General features: G+C 58.4%; 1 protein-coding gene across 1 annotated transcript in view; it reads left to right on the top strand.

The window, feature by feature from the left end:
- Positions 1 to 16,782, top strand: part of MYH9 (myosin heavy chain 9) — a 92,062-nt gene that overhangs the window by 58,405 nt on the left and 16,875 nt on the right. The window contains exons 11-23 of the mRNA XM_027070854.2: positions 48 to 166; positions 2,281 to 2,433; positions 3,353 to 3,526; positions 5,121 to 5,294; positions 7,101 to 7,215; positions 9,368 to 9,561; positions 9,875 to 9,996; positions 10,730 to 10,799; positions 12,442 to 12,602; positions 13,456 to 13,564; positions 14,957 to 15,088; positions 15,521 to 15,727; positions 16,041 to 16,178. Of these exons, the coding sequence (XP_026926655.2) occupies positions 48 to 166; positions 2,281 to 2,433; positions 3,353 to 3,526; positions 5,121 to 5,294; positions 7,101 to 7,215; positions 9,368 to 9,561; positions 9,875 to 9,996; positions 10,730 to 10,799; positions 12,442 to 12,602; positions 13,456 to 13,564; positions 14,957 to 15,088; positions 15,521 to 15,727; positions 16,041 to 16,178 (1,868 nt within the window). The remainder of the gene's footprint in view (positions 1 to 47; positions 167 to 2,280; positions 2,434 to 3,352; positions 3,527 to 5,120; positions 5,295 to 7,100; positions 7,216 to 9,367; positions 9,562 to 9,874; positions 9,997 to 10,729; positions 10,800 to 12,441; positions 12,603 to 13,455; positions 13,565 to 14,956; positions 15,089 to 15,520; positions 15,728 to 16,040; positions 16,179 to 16,782) is intronic.

Raw genomic sequence — 16,782 nt, 5'->3', positions numbered from 1 at the left:
ATTAAAACTTCTCTCCCTTCCCTTCCTTACTCTTCGGAAAATACCAGCCGCCCAAAAAGTGTCCCACCTCCTGGGGATCAATGTGACAGATTTCACCAGAGGAATCCTCACCCCGCGCATCAAGGTGGGACGGGACTACGTCCAGAAGGCACAGACTAAGGAACAGGTACGCCCTGTGGCCGGGGTGGGGGGAGGAGGAGGTGGGGGGCCTTGGGCGTTCATGCAGGAGGCTCAGACAAAGGAAGAGGTACACCCCCTGGCTGGGGCGGGGGGGCTTGGGGGGGGCGGGTGTTGGGGGGGGGGGCGCTTCCTTAGCAGGCTCGTTGCGGTGGCCTCTCTGGGGCCTGCCCTGGGCCACTGTTGTGCCAGGCGCCTGGCCAGGTGCCTCATTCAGCCCTCACCGCAGCTCAGGGAGCAAGGTGGTGTTTACCCTCCGTGAGAACATGAGAAAACTGGCCTCGGGGTGTCTGTGTGCCGCCAGAGGCCCAGTGACCCGAGGCCCCTCGCTCAGGAGGGACCTTTACTAGTTGCGCCTCTTTGCGCCAGGGCGACGTCGAGGCCAATCGGTCGGCGGGTGCGGAGGCAAGTCCCGTCCTGGTAGAGAGTGAAACGGGAACCTGCTGTGTCTCTAGCACAGCTCGTTCAGGTGCAGGACGGCGGCAGCCGCCCTCCAAGCCCGGGCCCAGAAGCTGGCTCTCCACCGCCTGCTGTCTTGTGCGTGGTGAGAGACGGCAGCGATGTCCCTCAGCCGCAGCCTCCCCCGGGAGCCCAGCTCCCGCCCCGCCAGGCCCCTCTGTCGGCGCGGGTGGTGCCATCTCCCAAAAATGCTCTCAAGTTCGCTCTTCCCTAAGGGTGCCGTCCGCTGTAGCCCCACTCTGGTGGCTCTCTCACCATCACTGGTACAGAGCCATCCCACCATGTCCAAGAACATTGTTCCGAAAAGACCACAGTTGTCACTAACTGTTCATTTCCCTGATAATTAAAAAAAAATTTTTTTTAATGTTTATTTATATTTGAGAGAGAGAGCACGTGCGCACACGCGAGGGAGGGGCAGGGACACAGAGACAGACTCAGCACGGAGCAGGCTCCAGGCTGCGAACTGCGAGCTGTCAGCACAGAGCCCGACGCGGGGCTCGAACTCACAGGCTGTGAGATCATGACCTGAGCCGGAGTTGGGTGCGCAACCGACTGAACCACCCAGGCACCCCTCTTCTTTTTTTTTTTTTTAATGTTTATTTATTTTGAGAGAGAGAGCACATTCACAAGCAGGGAAGGGACAGGGACAGAGGGGGACAGAGGATCCAAAGCAGGCTCCGGGCTCCGTGCTGACAGCAGAGGGCCTGATGTGGGGCTAGACCCCACGAGCAGGGAGATCGTGACCTGAGCTGATGTCAGATGCTCAACCGACTGAGCCATGCAGGTGCCCCCATTTCCGTAATCATTAAAGAACCTTTATTTTTCCATGATGAAACTACTGCATGAATACCGCAGATGCTGAAAATACAGAAAAGTCTAGAGCAAAGAAGAAACGATCACAGTCCTAGCTAGTGACAGTTATCGGGCAGCTCTTTATTTCCTGCAAGGCTTTTTTCTTTCTAAAACTTAGCTGTCACCCTGTTCAAGCATTTGCACAATAGAACAGGGTACTGAGCCCCGTGTGCCCATTGCTCGGGCAGCGTCGAGTCACTGACTCCCGGCCAGTCTTGGCTCATCATTAACCTTATTCCCCCATCCCCGCCTCGCACATTATTTGAAGGGAACCTCACACGTCTTATCATTTTTTCTGTAGATACCTCAGTATGTCCCCACTTTTTATTTTATTTTTTATTTTAATGTTTTTTATTATTTATTTTCGAGAGAGAGCATAAGCAGGGGAGGGACAGAGGATCCAAAGCGGGCTCTGCACTGACAGCAGAGAGCCCAGGTGGGGCTCGAACGCACGAACCGTGAGATCATGACTTGAGCTGAAGTCGGGCACTCAACTGACTGAGCCACCCAGGCGCCCCAATCCCCATCTATTTTAGAAAGGTTTTTGCAAATATCTAAGTACTTGATGCTGTGCCTCATTGCTGGGTACGTAGGCTGTTTCAACTTTTGGTTATTATAAATAACATTGTAGTGAACACACTTGTGTGTGAAGCTTTTTTTGCATCCTGGGGGCTGTTTCTCTGGGGCAGATCCCTGCAGGTGAGTTTCCTGGAGCAAAGGGTTACCAGGTTTAAAGGCTCCTGGACCTGACGCTCTGTCCCCCGGGGTGTGTCCCCTCCCTTCCCCCACCAGGCTGACTTTGCCATCGAGGCCTTGGCCAAGGCCACCTACGAGCGAATGTTCCGCTGGCTGGTGCTGCGGATCAACAAGGCTCTGGACAAGACCAAGAGGCAGGGCGCCTCTTTCATCGGGATCCTGGACATCGCTGGCTTCGAGATCTTTGATGTGAGCTCCTCCCTCGTGCCTCCTTGGCCACCTTCTCCCTGGCCGGGCGTCTTCTTTCCTGTGGCCCCAACAGGAGTCTGAGCGGGCCACCTCCTGCCTCACATGGAGGCAGGGGACATCAGTGGGGCGTATCTTAAGCTTAAATAAGCATGCCCACCCCCAAGCAGCAGGGCTAGAGAGAGCGGGACCGTGTGGCTGCCCTTCTGTTTGTGGGCAGATGCTTTCTGAGATTTTACTCTTCTGGCAACTATTTATTGGGCGTTGGGACAAAACACCGTCTCTGCCCATGAAGACTGAAGTCTGGTAGGATAAAAATGATAATTACAGTAGATCAGACGTTCTTAACCTGGGGCCCATGGCACATCTCGGAGAGGCCGTGAGCTTTGGGAGGCGGGGGTGGGGAATTATCTCTTTATTTTTCACTAACGTGTCACTGAAGGGATGCATTTCTTTTTCATTGTGAGTTGAGCAACATATCGAAACCGCAGTTGCCTGAGCAGCGCTTGGGGTCTGTCTCCGGTGGAAATCAGATGTTTGCACATCACAGCAGTTGCTGTGGGGACATTGTACCATCATTTATGTTCATCCGCTTCAAAATGTTGCAAGTTAGGACGCCCACAGCCTGTGCTTGCTATGTATGTCATTAGTATGTCACGGTACTGGGTAATTGCATTTCAACAGGACTTCTTTTCTTCGCAAACTGTTTTAGCCATTTTCAAACGTTGTTCTGAGAGAGGTTCTGCCAGGCTGCTAGAAAGGTCCACAGGAGCCCCCGCTCTGGGTTTGATAAGGGAAGGCACCCGCCCATCCGGGCTCCCCGGGGCCAGCGCTGAGGTGCTCAACACCCGTCCCGCCCTTCCCGAGGCGCTGTGGCTCTGCGGCGGGCGGGCAGCCCTCTGACGTGGTCTCCTCCTTGCAGCTCAACTCGTTCGAGCAGCTGTGCATCAACTACACCAACGAGAAGCTGCAACAGCTCTTCAACCACACGATGTTCATCCTGGAGCAGGAGGAGTACCAGCGCGAGGGCATCGAGTGGAACTTCATCGACTTCGGCCTCGACCTGCAGCCCTGCATCGACCTCATCGAGAAGCCAGTAAGAGCCAGACCTCAGGCCCGGCTGGTCCCTCGTCCCCTCACGAGGACACGCCGTGTTGGCCGTGGGGGCTGGGAGGGGGGCGTGTCCGGTGCCTCTCCCTGGCGGTGTCACCTGCAAGAATAAGGTCATGGGCTCAGACCTGCGGCCTGGGACCCTCGCCCAGCTGCCGACCAGGTGGGGATGCGGCTGGTGCTTCGGTCCCAGAAGGCCACCCAGTGTTTGCCTAAGGGGCGGGCGCGACAAGCCTTTGTCTTAAGGAAACAGGCTTGGTTTTATTTAGGTCGTAACATCCTATCCGCGGATGCTTCTGCGGCAGCGTAGGTTGTGCAGACCCAGGGCGTGGAGTGCTGTTCCCCGTACAGGTGCTGAAGCGCCGTCTGCCCCCCTCAGGACTAGCTCAGCACCAGAGCTCCCACCCCAGAGCGTTGGCTGCTGGTGGGTGGTGGTGACCAGAGAGCTGCCCCTCTTCCTTCACGTCAGAGTGAAAGTTCTTGCCAGGTGCCCTTGGGGTCTAGGTTGGACAGGGTGTGCTCTTTACTGGAGCCTGAGCTGTTTCTTTGTCTGTATTCCCTCCCGATGGGGTTAAAGTGCTGAATGAACCCACATCTTCCCGGAGTCCTGGGCTACTGAAAATGTGTAGACCAGAGTTACCCCGAACTGCTAAGTAGTTGGAAAAGCCTAGGAAGAAGTTGGTGCATTTGAAACCACTGGTCAAGGCGGGGAGCAGGGGTTAAAAGACCCCACGATCCTAACGTGAAGCAATTTACTTTTGTGATGAGTTGGGGGTTTTTTGGTTTTTTTGTTTTGTTTTTTTGAATCAGTCGAGTTTTCCAATGAACAAGATCCCATCTGGCTTTGAGTCTTGTCAGCCACTCTCCATGGTGTTTGAGTCCACTTTCTGATTTTATCAATTGAGTGTACTTGGGGCTTCCTCGGAGGACTTGACCTAAGTGTTGCATCTCACCACATAGTGGTGCAGACACAGCATGTGGGGTGGTGTCTCGGGGTGACTCCAGGGGCAGAGGCACCTGTGAGGACAGCCTCTGGGCATGCGGTCATGGCACACGTCCATCAGACCTACCGGGGATTTCCAGTGCACTAGGTTGGAGAAACTCCATGATGGATCATCTGGCTGAGGTGTGTCAACCACAGACTAGACCCCAGAAGTTTCTTTTTAAATTAGAACTCTTTTTTTTTTTAATGTTTATTTTTGAGAGAGAGAGAGAGAGAGAGAGGAAGGGAGGGAGAGGGACGAGAAGGGGCAGAGATAGAAGGAGACAGAGGATCCCAAGCGGGCTCTGTGCTGACAGCCAACAGTCTGATACGGGGCTCAAACTCATAAACCGTGAGATCATGACCTGAGCTGAAGTCGGACACTTAACCGGCTGAGCCACCCAGGCACCCCTAACCTAGAACTCTTGAATCGAGTTTCACGAATGCTTCTTTTACCCTGAGTGTGAGGGCACACGCTGTCTACCTTCTGTTGAGATTCTGGGGCTTCTGAATACTGACCTTTGCCTTCCCGGGAGGGCAGGGGTAGGGTGCACTCGCCAGGTCAGGCTTCACCTGTGTGATGCTCTGCATTTTCCAGGCTGGTCCCCCTGGCATCCTGGCCCTGCTGGATGAGGAATGCTGGTTCCCCAAAGCCACCGACAAGAGCTTCGTGGAGAAGGTGGTACAGGAGCAGGGCACCCACCCCAAGTTCCAGAAGCCCAAGCAACTGAAGGACAAAGCTGATTTCTGCATCATCCACTACGCAGGCAAGGTGAGGGGAGCACCTGCACGGAAAGGTGCCGGACAGGTGGAGATGCTTCCGTCTAGGCTGAGGAGCTGGGCAGCCCAGGGAGTGGGACGGGGGGCGGGGGGCACTGCTTGTCTAGTGACTCACCCAGCAGTGTGCCTCGACTCTGGAGTTTAAACTAGAACTCTGTCACTCGTTAAGTAGTGTGACTTTGGGCCAGTCAACATCTCTGAGCCTCATCTGGGAAATAGGTAACCGCTGTCGTGCACGGTGACGTGTATTAAATGAGGTTGCGAAGCCCGGTGCTCGGCACAGGTCAGCGCTGTGGAGCAGGGCCACCTCGCCTCTGTGCTCCTGACCTTGTGGGCTGGACCACGTGCGTCGCCCGGGACCGTCATGTGCTTTGTGGGATGTTTAGCAGCACTCCTGGCTTCTGCCCACCAGGGGTCAGGAGCACTCTCCCTAGACGTGACGAAAATGTCTAGGCTTCGCCAAACACGGGGTGGGCACAGTCGTCCTGGTTCAGGGCCACCACTGTAGGTGACGGCTTGGTCATCACCGAGCCTGCTCGGCCCCAAAATGGCACAGCTGCCTTCATCCCTAACCGAAGAGGGTACCCCGAGTCCACAGGGGTCTGTGCGTAGAATAAAGCTGGTTGCAGCAAGTTCCGTGTCGCTTGCTTGATGCTCCTAATTAGTCATTGCAGCCCGAGCAGGTGGCGAATCAGGCGAGGAGAGCCACCAGCTTGCATAGCTGACCCTGAGCCACACCTGGTCCCCGCCTGCTGCCCCTGCCCATGGCCCCACGCTGCCTGGCCGCTCCCGCTCGGCCCGCCTGGTCCCTACAGCTGCTGAAGCGCGCAGCTCTTGCCTTTAAAAATACTCATTAAAAAACCCTGTGTCTATAGCCGCCTAAGGTAATGTCCCTGAACCTGCATTTCCACCCCTGCCTTTGTTAGAAATGCACGTGCAGTGACGCTCGCCGCGCTCTTGTTGCAGAGTATTATTTATAACGCAAAATAGCGGGCACCCCCGAAAGCCCGCTGGGGCGAGCCTGAGTGACGAAAGTGTCCACATGTGTCCACGCTTGGGCTGCGGCACCGCAGCTAACGGGACAAGCCTGCCGGCTGTGCCCAGGTGGCCACAACGCCGTCCCTGCGGCTTTTGTCATCTCCCAGGAGGTGACTGTGCTCCTAGGGAACAAGAAGCCAGGGTCACACACCTCATCGCCGGTGCGCGTGTGGGAGAACCTCCAGAAGGGGCCGCGGAGGAGCAGTGGCCCGAGAGCGGGGGTCACCTCTGCGCGGTGCTGTGCGTTGGGAAGCGGGAGGCCAAGGTGGCCCGCACGCCGTCTGTACTGTTCGGGGAGCTTCACAGTGAAAGTACAGCAGATTGCCCATTCACGTTTTTTGGAAAAGGCAACAACCGTGCAAGCTCAGAGAAAACTCGGGCGTCCTGGAAAAAACAAAATAAGTAAATAGATAGGTAGATAGACCGCAAAAGTCCTTGTTCTGTTGCCAGAAAGAAACACTGGAACACTTTGGTTATGTCCTGCTAGGGTTGTTTTCTTTATGTTTGTATTAGAAAAAAAAAATAATAATAATACAGACTGTTCTGTGACGTTGGCTGCAACATAGATCTCTTAGTCCCCCGTTGCTGGATGTCCTTGTGCGCAGCTTTTCGCCCTCCCGTGTCACGCCGCCCTTGCCACGCCTCAGTTTCTTTCTTGGGGAAGGAAATACCAGCTCAGGGGGTGTTGGCGTTGTTAGGCTTCTCCCCACCCGCCCGCAGTGAGAGCAGCCTGTGACCCGCGCGGCCCCGACCCTTGCAGGTGGATTACAAAGCCGACGAGTGGCTGATGAAGAACATGGACCCCCTGAACGACAACATCGCCACGCTTCTGCACCAGTCCTCCGACAAGTTCGTCTCGGAGCTGTGGAAGGATGGTACGCCCTTTGCGCCCCCCCCCTCTTCCCGCCTCCCCTGCGGTCCCAGGACACGGGGCGGGGGTCCGCCTGACGCAGGCCGGGTGGCCTCCACCCGCGGGAATGACAAGGCGGCCCAAAGCCTCGCCACACAGGTGCCCGCCCGCCCCCCCCCGCACTTTACTGCGTTTCCGCCTCTCCTTGGCAGGCCGGTGGCTCTGGAGTTGTTTTCTTTCCTTGCTTCCGTCCGTTCCTCCTTTCCTCCTGCCTGGTTTTGCTTTAACCTCTCTGTTGCAGAGATGCAGAACACTCAGAGAGCCTATTTCTATCAACGCTTTCCCATTCTCCACCTAGAACCAGGTGACTGGCCACCCGGAGGGGTGACCCTTGTGTGTGCCGCATCCGGGGCTGTGTGAGACACGCTTCTGCTCAGATATTCTTACCCGCCCCCGCCCTCCCCCGTTGGCTCTTCCTGCCTGACTGTCCTCTTCCCCAGTCCGGTCCCCGGCTCGCGGGCAGGCTGTCGATGTTGATCTGTATGGATCTTGAAAGCGGAAAACAGCAAGTGTGAAAATTCATATGCTTCTCAGAAATGCACGTGCAGAGATGCTCGTGAAACGCTGCTTGAATGGCTGTGCTGTCTCAGCATGAGACTTAGGTGTTGTGCGCCCCCTGCCCCGCGTACGTGCACCTGAAGGCTAAAATCGCATCTGTGCCTGCGTGCAGCGCTCTCAACCAGGGCCTGCCCCTTCTGGGCCGGGCCTCCAGGGGGCAGGACGTGCTCACATGAAACGGCCGGTTATTATGGGGCACATCCGACCTTCCTCCGGGCAACCTGAGTGGCCACAAGCCACCCGCTCGCGGGAAACCCTCTGTAGCCGGTAAAACGGGCCCCGGGTTCCTAAGGTCAGAAATGGCTCCCATTTTAATCGACTGGATCATCGAGTCTGTCCTCACTGCCCGCTTCGGTCTTGAGCACCTGTTCTTTCTGCCGTCTTCAAATAAATATTAGAGGTCTGGCCACAAAGGAATAGGAAGCAGACTTTGGCACAGAAGCCTTAGCTTTTATATCCAGTAGCAGAAGCCCTCAACGTTAGCATTGGCTCTTGGCTTAAAACTGACCTCAAATCACTGGCCACTTTGGTGAGGTTTGCTGGTTACTTTGGTCTCACCTGGGAGGAAGCAGTTCCTTCATTGCTCTGGGCGTGCACCCTGGCGGCAAGGGCTGCTTCCTCGGAGGGTGTCTTAGACGATGAAGACCCATGAGCTGGGAGACCTGGCAAGATGCAAGGGCGGGAGGGGGTCTTCAGACTTCAGAATATGCGTTGTCAGCACTAGTTCCTGAGACCTCTCTGCTCCTGACGCCATATGCTGTCCCGGGTCCCTGGTTTAGGGAGCTCTGCACGGGAGGCTCCCGGACAGAGAGGGAATCATCCAGAGTCCTATAGACAATGGCAGATAGCTTCACGGCAAAGGTCAGTGGGAATTCAGAACACTGATTGTTTTTTTGTCTGTTTGGTTGGGTTTAAAAAAATTTTTTTTGTAAGTTTATTTATGTATTTTGAGAGGAAGAGAGAACGTTAGTAGGGTAAGGGCAGAGAGAGAAGGAGAGAGAATTCTAAGCAGGCTCAGCACTGTTAGTGTAAGAGCCCGGTGAGGGGCTCGAGCTCATGAATCGTGAGGTCATGACCTGAAACCAAGAGTCAGATGCTTCATCGACTGAGCCACCCAGGTGCCCCTGTTTGTTCGTATTTTTAACGGGACCATGGGACTAGAGGATTCTGCAGGTCAGGTTTTAACACCTCCTTAGAACCAGCCTAGCGGCATAGCCTGGAAGCTTTATCGCATCTCTCTGGGAATAGAAGCTTCCACAGTGGGCTGAAGATGGTTAACGTGAATGTGGGGTTGGCCAGTAGACCGTCCCCCTTAATGGCTTAGCCGGCTCTCTCAACCCTTTCCTGCTTCCTGTTCACAACATCAAGTTTGCTGAACGTTTGAGGTTGATCTCAGCTCTCTGTGTAGATTCTAAGTAGAAGTGGTCCCACTGTTCCGGAGTCTCCCCTCCTTCTGTCCAGGTGTCTGTCCGTCTCTTTCCTGTCCCTCAACCCCCCCCCCCCCCCCCCCCCCGCTAGGACCACTGGGTATTCATGTGCTGTTTGGGTGGTCTCCACAGTGGACCGCATCATCGGCCTGGACCAGGTGGCCGGCATGTCGGAGACGGCGCTGCCCGGGGCCTTCAAGACTCGGAAGGGCATGTTCCGCACCGTGGGGCAGCTCTACAAGGAGCAGCTGGCCAAGCTGATGGCCACGCTGCGGAACACCAACCCCAACTTTGTCCGCTGCATCATCCCCAACCACGAGAAGAAGGTGCTGTCTGTCTGTCTCCCCGGGCAGAACTGATTCCTCCCCACACACCCTGAGAGCCTCGGTGAAGGCCCCCCCCGCCCCCCGCCCTGCCCCGGCTGCGATCGTAGCCGCCTTCCTGCTTGGGCACACCGTCTCTCTGTGGCCTTTCCCAGACCTGGGTCGGGTAACGTGGCTGTCCAAACCCGCGGGCCACAGTGATGCCCGTTCCCGGGGGCTGTTCTCCCGTTGAGTCCGGAGGGGGGCCTTGCCCGGCCTTTCTCCATCAATTCTCCACATGGGGGCGAGACCACATGCATGTTATTTGTTTCTCCAGGCTGGCAAACTGGACCCCCACCTGGTGCTGGATCAGCTGCGCTGCAACGGGGTTCTGGAAGGCATCCGCATCTGCCGCCAGGGCTTTCCCAACAGGGTGGTCTTCCAGGAGTTCCGGCAGCGGTGAGCCTCGGCCAGGAGCCTGTGTCTCCGGGGGCAGGGCACCTGGGCGAGGGAGCGGTGTCCCCGTCCACAGAGAGCTGAGGTCCGGCCCGCTCCCGCTCCTTCTCTGTGCCGCCCTCTGTGTGGGAAGGGATTTTTATTCCTAGTGATTGGGAGGCTTTGCTGCTGTTGGAGGAACCAGGAAGAGAAATTCAAAAGGAATCAGCCGGAGACTGGGGTGTTAGAGGAACTTTGTAGAAAAATGGAGACTGCAGAGGGCTGCAGCCTCTGGCCGTGCACACAGAGAGGGGCGTCGATGACACCGTCCTGTTTGCCTCACGACTGCGTTCAGTGCCAGCCCTGTTTCTGGGACCATCCCACGCGTTAGAGGCCCTGCAGCACCCTGGGGGAGAAGGGGAGCGCGGCCTTCCCGGGTTAGAGATGCGGACAGTGGGCAGTTAGCAATCGGGGAGCCCAACCTAAAGCTCGCCCTCGAGTGGCCGAAACAGTCCAACGTGAGTTTCCATTCACTTTCTGGAAAACACGCAGGCGGCCTTTCTGTGCCCTTCAGCCTAAGAAAAGAGCAGGGTGGGATTTGCCAAATGTCTTCTTTCGTCGGGAGACTGTGGGGGAGAGAAGCCTAGCTGTGCTGCCCCGTAGGGCCTGTCCTCCGCTCCGTGCGCCCCAGGCCATGTGGAATCCAAGCAAGGGTCCGGTGCAAGCATGGCTGACCAGGCTCCTCTTTTTCGCTCAGATATGAGATCCTGACACCAAACTCCATTCCTAAGGGCTTCATGGATGGGAAGCAGGCGTGTGTGCTCATGGTGAGTACGGCTGCCGCCTGCACCTGCCTCTGGGGGTGAGCCCTCGGGCAGGAGGGTGCCCGTGTGCCCGGACAAGTGCCCCTCTCACCCGATGACACCTGTGCTCCGTGGTCCTGCTCTTGCTCTGGTCCTGATCCTGCCAGGCGCTCCGAGCGGGGGACCAGGGCCGTGTAGAGGACACCGGTGCTCCAGCCATGGCAGGGCTCTGACGTAGGAGGGGCTCTCCCTTCCTCTGGGGCACATTCTCGCGCTTTCTTGCTCATATCTCCTCTGATCGTCATGCCCAGTGTGGTCAGCAGAGGGCACTTCCCCACCAGGGGAGCAGGCCCCGAGCACTGCAGCTGCCCCAACCTGCGCAGTCCGTGCTTCCGGACGTTTCCTCTCGGCCCCTAGAGCAGTGCCTGATGTGCATTGGGCACTCTGAACTCTGCCGGGATGAAGGACGGCCTGTGGCGATGCCAGCCAAGCCGGGCCCCGATCCCACTGTGTCGTACTTCCTACTTTGTGGGCGTCCTGTTGTTCCTGATGGTCCAGGGTTAGCGGCCACTGCCTTTGGTCTCCTTTACTGGGCATTCTTCCCAAAGAGGAGGGAGGATGGGCTAGGGCGTTGGCAGAAAGAGAAGAGGGAAGAAGGAATCCAACGCCGACTGTGTGGGAGACTCTGCGTCAGATGATAGGGAGGTGGGGTAGGAGGGAGGAAACCGTTCCCCACTGTCCCGCGCTCACCAGCCCCACCCCGTGGGACAGAAGGTGTGATCGGTGGAGGGTGTCTGGGCCACCCTTTCTCCAGTTAGTGGCTGTCCAGGTTGAAGGCCCCTCCTTCAGGTGCAGGGAGGGAAGATACCCACGCCGGCTCTGGCCCAGCCTCCCCTTCCTCCGGGATGACTGGGGCGTCTGTGGGCCCCGAAGCTCTCTCGGACCTGACTCCGCTCACTGCAGGCTCTGCCTTTTCAGAGCTAGTGCAGAATCCTCCTCTCCCAGGAAGACAGGCGGCCCCTTGCCGGTGGGTTAACGAGAGAGCCTTGTGCCACACCGAAACCGCTCGGTGATGGCACTGGCCGCTGAGATCTGCTCCTTACCCAGTACGTGTAGCTGTCCTGGGGAGGAGGCACTATGTATGACTTGCTTTCTTTGTTCACTGTTTTTAAAACAAAAAAAAATCAAAGCCTTATTCCCATCTTCTAGCTGAGGGAGGGTGGGTTCCCAGAGGCTAAAGCCCCGGGCACCTAATCAGCGTTTGGTGCCGGGCTTGGCCTGAACTGGAGCGGGTCCTAGTCCTGGGTGAGGAGGTTGACGACGCTCGGCCAGCTCTCTCTGAGGGCAGCGCGGCTGGGCATTGGTAGTCCGTGATCGCGGTGTGCGGGGGCGGGAGGTCGAAGGAGAGGTCTTCAGGTCCCTTTAACGTCCAGGTTCTGTGTCTTTCTGCCGTCTCATGCGTCACTGCGCCCTGTGTGGGAAGCCACCTGCCCCTCCTCCCGGCATCCTCCGAGCCCGCCTTCTCTGGCTCCGGGGCCGCACAGGCTGCCCAGCCGAGAAGCGGCCGCTGGCAGACAGCCTCTCGGGGACAGACCACTGGCTCTCCGCGTTGCTCTGAGGGCCCCGTGGTGGCACGTGGTGAACGGCCTGCTCTGCTCCCGTCTAGATCAAAGCCTTGGAGCTGGACAGCAACCTGTACCGCATCGGCCAGAGTAAGGTCTTCTTCCGGGCCGGTGTGCTGGCCCACCTGGAGGAGGAGCGGGACCTGAAGATCACCGACGTCATCATCGGGTTCCAGGCCTGCTGCAGAGGCTACCTGGCCAGGAAGTAAGTCCTTAGAGGGGCCCGCCTCCGCCCAGCCTGCCTGTGCGCGGGCCCTTCGCAGCCTTCCTGCCGCACAGGGGACTGTTGGGAACTGGTGGCCTGGGACGCCCTGATGCCAGTCGGAGGTCCAAGGGATGCCCACGTGGAGCTCCCTGCTCCCTGCCTTCTGAGTTTATGTCTGAGGGTTTAGGTGACGGGCTGGGAAGGGGCTGACTCTGCGCTCGGATTTGCCTGTCCCAAACAGTCCTGTTTGCCAGTTCCTCGTGTGGGGATGATGCCCGGAACCTGGTCGTCCCCAGAGTCCCCTGTGCTCCCGGGGCCTGGAGACTGTCCTTGGGTCCAGAGCAGCTCCTTTGAGAGTCGGGCTTACGTGCTGCAGGACAGCGGGTGTGGGAGCTGCACGTTAGTCTCCTGACCGGGTCTGTGCTGAGGGACGTACATTCCACGTGAGCTGTGAGCACTGGGGGACAAAACAGGGGTTTGTGGTATCGGACCCACGGAGCCTTCATTTATCCAGAAGCCCCCGGTCGACACCTTGAGCCCCCCTTTGTAGGACGTCAGCTGCTGACGTTTTCCTGCCAATCAGAAGCCCCCGGTAGCAGGTGGCAGGAGGGTGGGACGCTAAAGTCAGTACATGTCCTCAGCCACCGGCCGTCACACTTGACTCGGACCTAGTTAGCTCGCGAGGGACTTTCACCCCTCGAACCCACTTCTCCCTTGGTGAAGGAGGACGGTCGGGGTCCTTGTCGCCCTCTGTGGGTTCACCCACAGGACTCAGCGCCAACACCGGGCCTCTTCGCTGCACTCCTGTCCGGAGGTCTGCAGTCCCCCGCCCTGACCGCGTCTCTCCACCCAGGGCCTTCGCCAAGCGGCAGCAGCAGCTGACGGCCATGAAGGTCCTGCAGAGGAACTGCGCCGCCTACCTGAAGCTGCGGAACTGGCAGTGGTGGCGGCTCTTCACCAAGGTGGGTTCCGGAAGGCGGCCCACCTCCCCGTGGCCCGGCGGGCGCTCTGCCGGCCCCAGCTGTGGCGGAGGGGGACAGCGACCTCACACCGGCCTCTGTGCGGGACTCACAGCCCCCGGGGTGGCTCCCTGACCGCGTGAGCCCGAGGCGGCCCTGCCCCGCCCGGTCTGGAGTGTGCAAGCCGTGTCAGTGTCTGGTGCACGCAGCCCAGCCTGTCGTCGGGCTCAGAGCAGCTCCCGAGGTGTGACGGCCCCGCGTGCTACCCGCGCTGTGCCCCCAAGCGGCCGCGGGGCAGTGGGGCAGAATCCGCACGCAGTCGTTCAGCGGCTTTGTTTGTTTTTAACGTTTTATTTATTTATTGGGGGGAGGGGGCGGGGTTGAGGGGCAGAGAGGGAGAGAGAATCCCAAGCAGGCTCTGCGACGCGGGGCTCAATCTCACAAACCATGAGATCGTGACCTGACCCGAAATCAAGGGTCCAACGACGCTCATTCAACGCAGCCACGCAGGGGCCCCTCAGCTGCTTTTGTTTGTAAAAAATAGCCTAAAGAAGAGAATAAAAGCTCACGTGTAATCCCTTCAACCCCAAGCCAACGGCAGTATTGAGTAGATGTCTCAATATTTATTCCCGCTATCTTTTCTCCCTTAAGTCTTTGCTCAGTAAGCCATATGCATTCTTACCCAGCTGAGCTCTGATTTCTGTAGACAATCTTGTGTTTTATATTTTCCATTTAGAATTCCTTCACGAGCATCATTTTTTAAAAGTTAGCATGTTGTGGGGCGCCTGAGTGGCTCAGCCGGTTGGGCGGCCGACTTCGGCTCAGGTCATGATCTCACAGTCCGTGGGTTCGAGCCCCACAATGGGCTCTGTGCTGACAGCTCAGAGCCTGGAGCCTGCTTCGGATTCTGTGTCTCCCTCTCTCTCTGCCCCTCCCTTGCTCATGCCCTGTCTCTCTCTCTTAAAGGTAAACGTTAAAAAAAAATTTTTTTTTTAATTTCTTTTTTTTTAATGTTTATTTATTTTTGAGACAGAGAGAGACAGAGCATGAACAGGGGAGGGGCAGAGAGAAAAAAAAATTTTTTTTAAGTTAGCACGTTGTTCCCTGGAAATGTGTCGTATTTTACCTGGTTACTTTCCCCAGGGTGTCTCTTCAGCTCATTCCCAGTTTCTCACCGTTGTAAACAATGCCGTCCTGAACACCTTCCTGCATACGTGGGGGCCGTTTCCCTGACGTGTAATTAGCGGGGCAGAGGCCTGTGGCACACAGCACCGAGTTGATCCCCAGAAAGCTCGTGTGTGTTTGCACCTCCTTCCCGTCAGTCTCGCCAGCTTGCGTGGGCGCAGGTGAGGGGAAGGCCTCATGTTTTGGCCGTGCCCCCGTCTCCCCTTCTAGGTCAAGCCGCTGCTGCAGGTGAGCCGGCAGGAGGAGGAGATGATGGCCAAGGAGGAGGAGCTGGTGAAGGTCCGCGAGAAGCAGCTGGCTGCTGAGAACAGGCTCACGGAGATGGAGACGCTCCAGTCCCAGGTTGGTATCTGCAGGCTTCGCCCCGGAGCTTCGCGCATCCGCCCCCGGTGCTGCCACCTGCTGGCCACCAGTAGGCGCGGCATGTTTGGGGTTTAAGGAGATGTCAACGGTCACTGTCAAGCAGCGTTCGTCTCTCCACAGTCCCCCTTCGGGGTCCTGTGAGGTAGGGAGGGCCCCCCCGTGGGATGGGAGGTTCCTGAGTGTTAGGTTAGCCTCTCTGAGCCTGCATCCTGGGGTTCGCCGTGGCCAGCTCACAGAGTAGCGGTGAAGGATAAAGAACACGATGTTTAGGAAGCGCCCGGGAGCCGAAGCAGCCTCCCCCTTGACCCCCCCCGCCCCCCCCCGGCCCATGGGAGCCGAGCAAGAGAGCACCGGGCCCCGACTGGCCCGAGGAGCTCGCAGGGGCTTACGTGTTCCGCGTGCTCCCCGCAGCTCATGGCGGAGAAGTTACAGCTGCAGGAGCAGCTCCAGGCAGAAACGGAACTGTGTGCCGAGGCGGAGGAGCTGCGGGCCCGCCTGACCGCCAAGAAGCAGGAGCTGGAAGAGATCTGCCATGACCTGGAGGCCAGGGTGGAGGAGGAGGAGGAGCGCTGCCAGCACCTGCAGGCTGAGAAGAAGAAAATGCAGCAGAACATCCAGGTAGAGGAGGGGGCGGGGCCGGATGCCGGAAATGGGGCGGCGGGGACGGGACCGGAGGTAACGCTGAGGCCCCCAGCGCTGCCAGCGGGGCCTCGGCCCGTCTGGTTTCCCTGCCCCGGTGCTCGCCGCGGCCAGCGTGAGTGGCCGGGGCGATCGGCTCGGCCTCGCTCGTGGCGGCACCGCAGAACGAGGGGCCACGCGACCGGACCGGGCCTCTCGTCCCCGTACCCCAGTTTTACAGACAGAACCCCCACGAGTGGGGGGCGGGCCGCGCGGCCCGCCACCCCTCACGGTCTCCCCGGCTCCGCGGTAGGAACTGGAGGAGCAGCTGGAGGAGGAGGAGAGCGCCCGCCAGAAGCTGCAGCTGGAGAAGGTGACCACCGAGGCCAAGCTCAAGAAGCTGGAAGAAGACCAGATCATCATGGAGGACCAGAACTGCAAGCTGGCCAAGGTGAGGCCCCGAGCGTGGAGACGCGGAGCCGCGGAGGGCGAGCGGCCGGGCGCAGGCGGCTCGAGGCCCGCGGCCTCCTCCCCCTGCCTGTGGCGCTGCGGCTTCTGCTGGGTCACGGTCACAGCTCCTCTTCCGGGGTGTCCGTATCCTCTGGGAGCCAGCGTCCTGTTCAAAGGGATGTTTCTCACAGCGGAGTGGGGCCCAAGGGGAAGGTTTGGCCTCTGTTCTCAGGCTCTTGGCGGGCTCCCGAGACTCGTATCCGAGGGGTTTCGCGCCTCAGTCACCAGCGGGCTCTCCGCACCTTGGTGGCTCAGTGTTGTGGGTAGGGTGCCCTCCTCCAGCCGTCTCCAGGGTGGTGGCTGTTTCTCTCAGAGCCAAGTCGGGTCCCTGTCAGAGTCTGCCGGTGAGCGGATCAAAGCCCAGAGGTGTGTCACAGAAGGAAGGACGGGGGGCAGAATGTCGTCCTCGATCCCCAGAGCGGGGACTGAGGGGTTGAAGGGGCAGGACGCCTGCCTGCACGGTCTGACACGAGACCGAGATGCATGCTGAGCGATGGCGCTTGCTGGGTGGGGCACCTTCGTGGGGCACCTTGCTGACGTTAGGA

This window comes from Acinonyx jubatus, chromosome B4, assembly GCF_027475565.1.
Source record: "Acinonyx jubatus isolate Ajub_Pintada_27869175 chromosome B4, VMU_Ajub_asm_v1.0, whole genome shotgun sequence".
Classification (NCBI taxonomy): domain Eukaryota; kingdom Metazoa; phylum Chordata; class Mammalia; order Carnivora; family Felidae; genus Acinonyx; species Acinonyx jubatus.
Note: the sequence above shows the minus strand (reverse complement) of the source record. Positions and strands in the feature narration are given on the sequence as shown.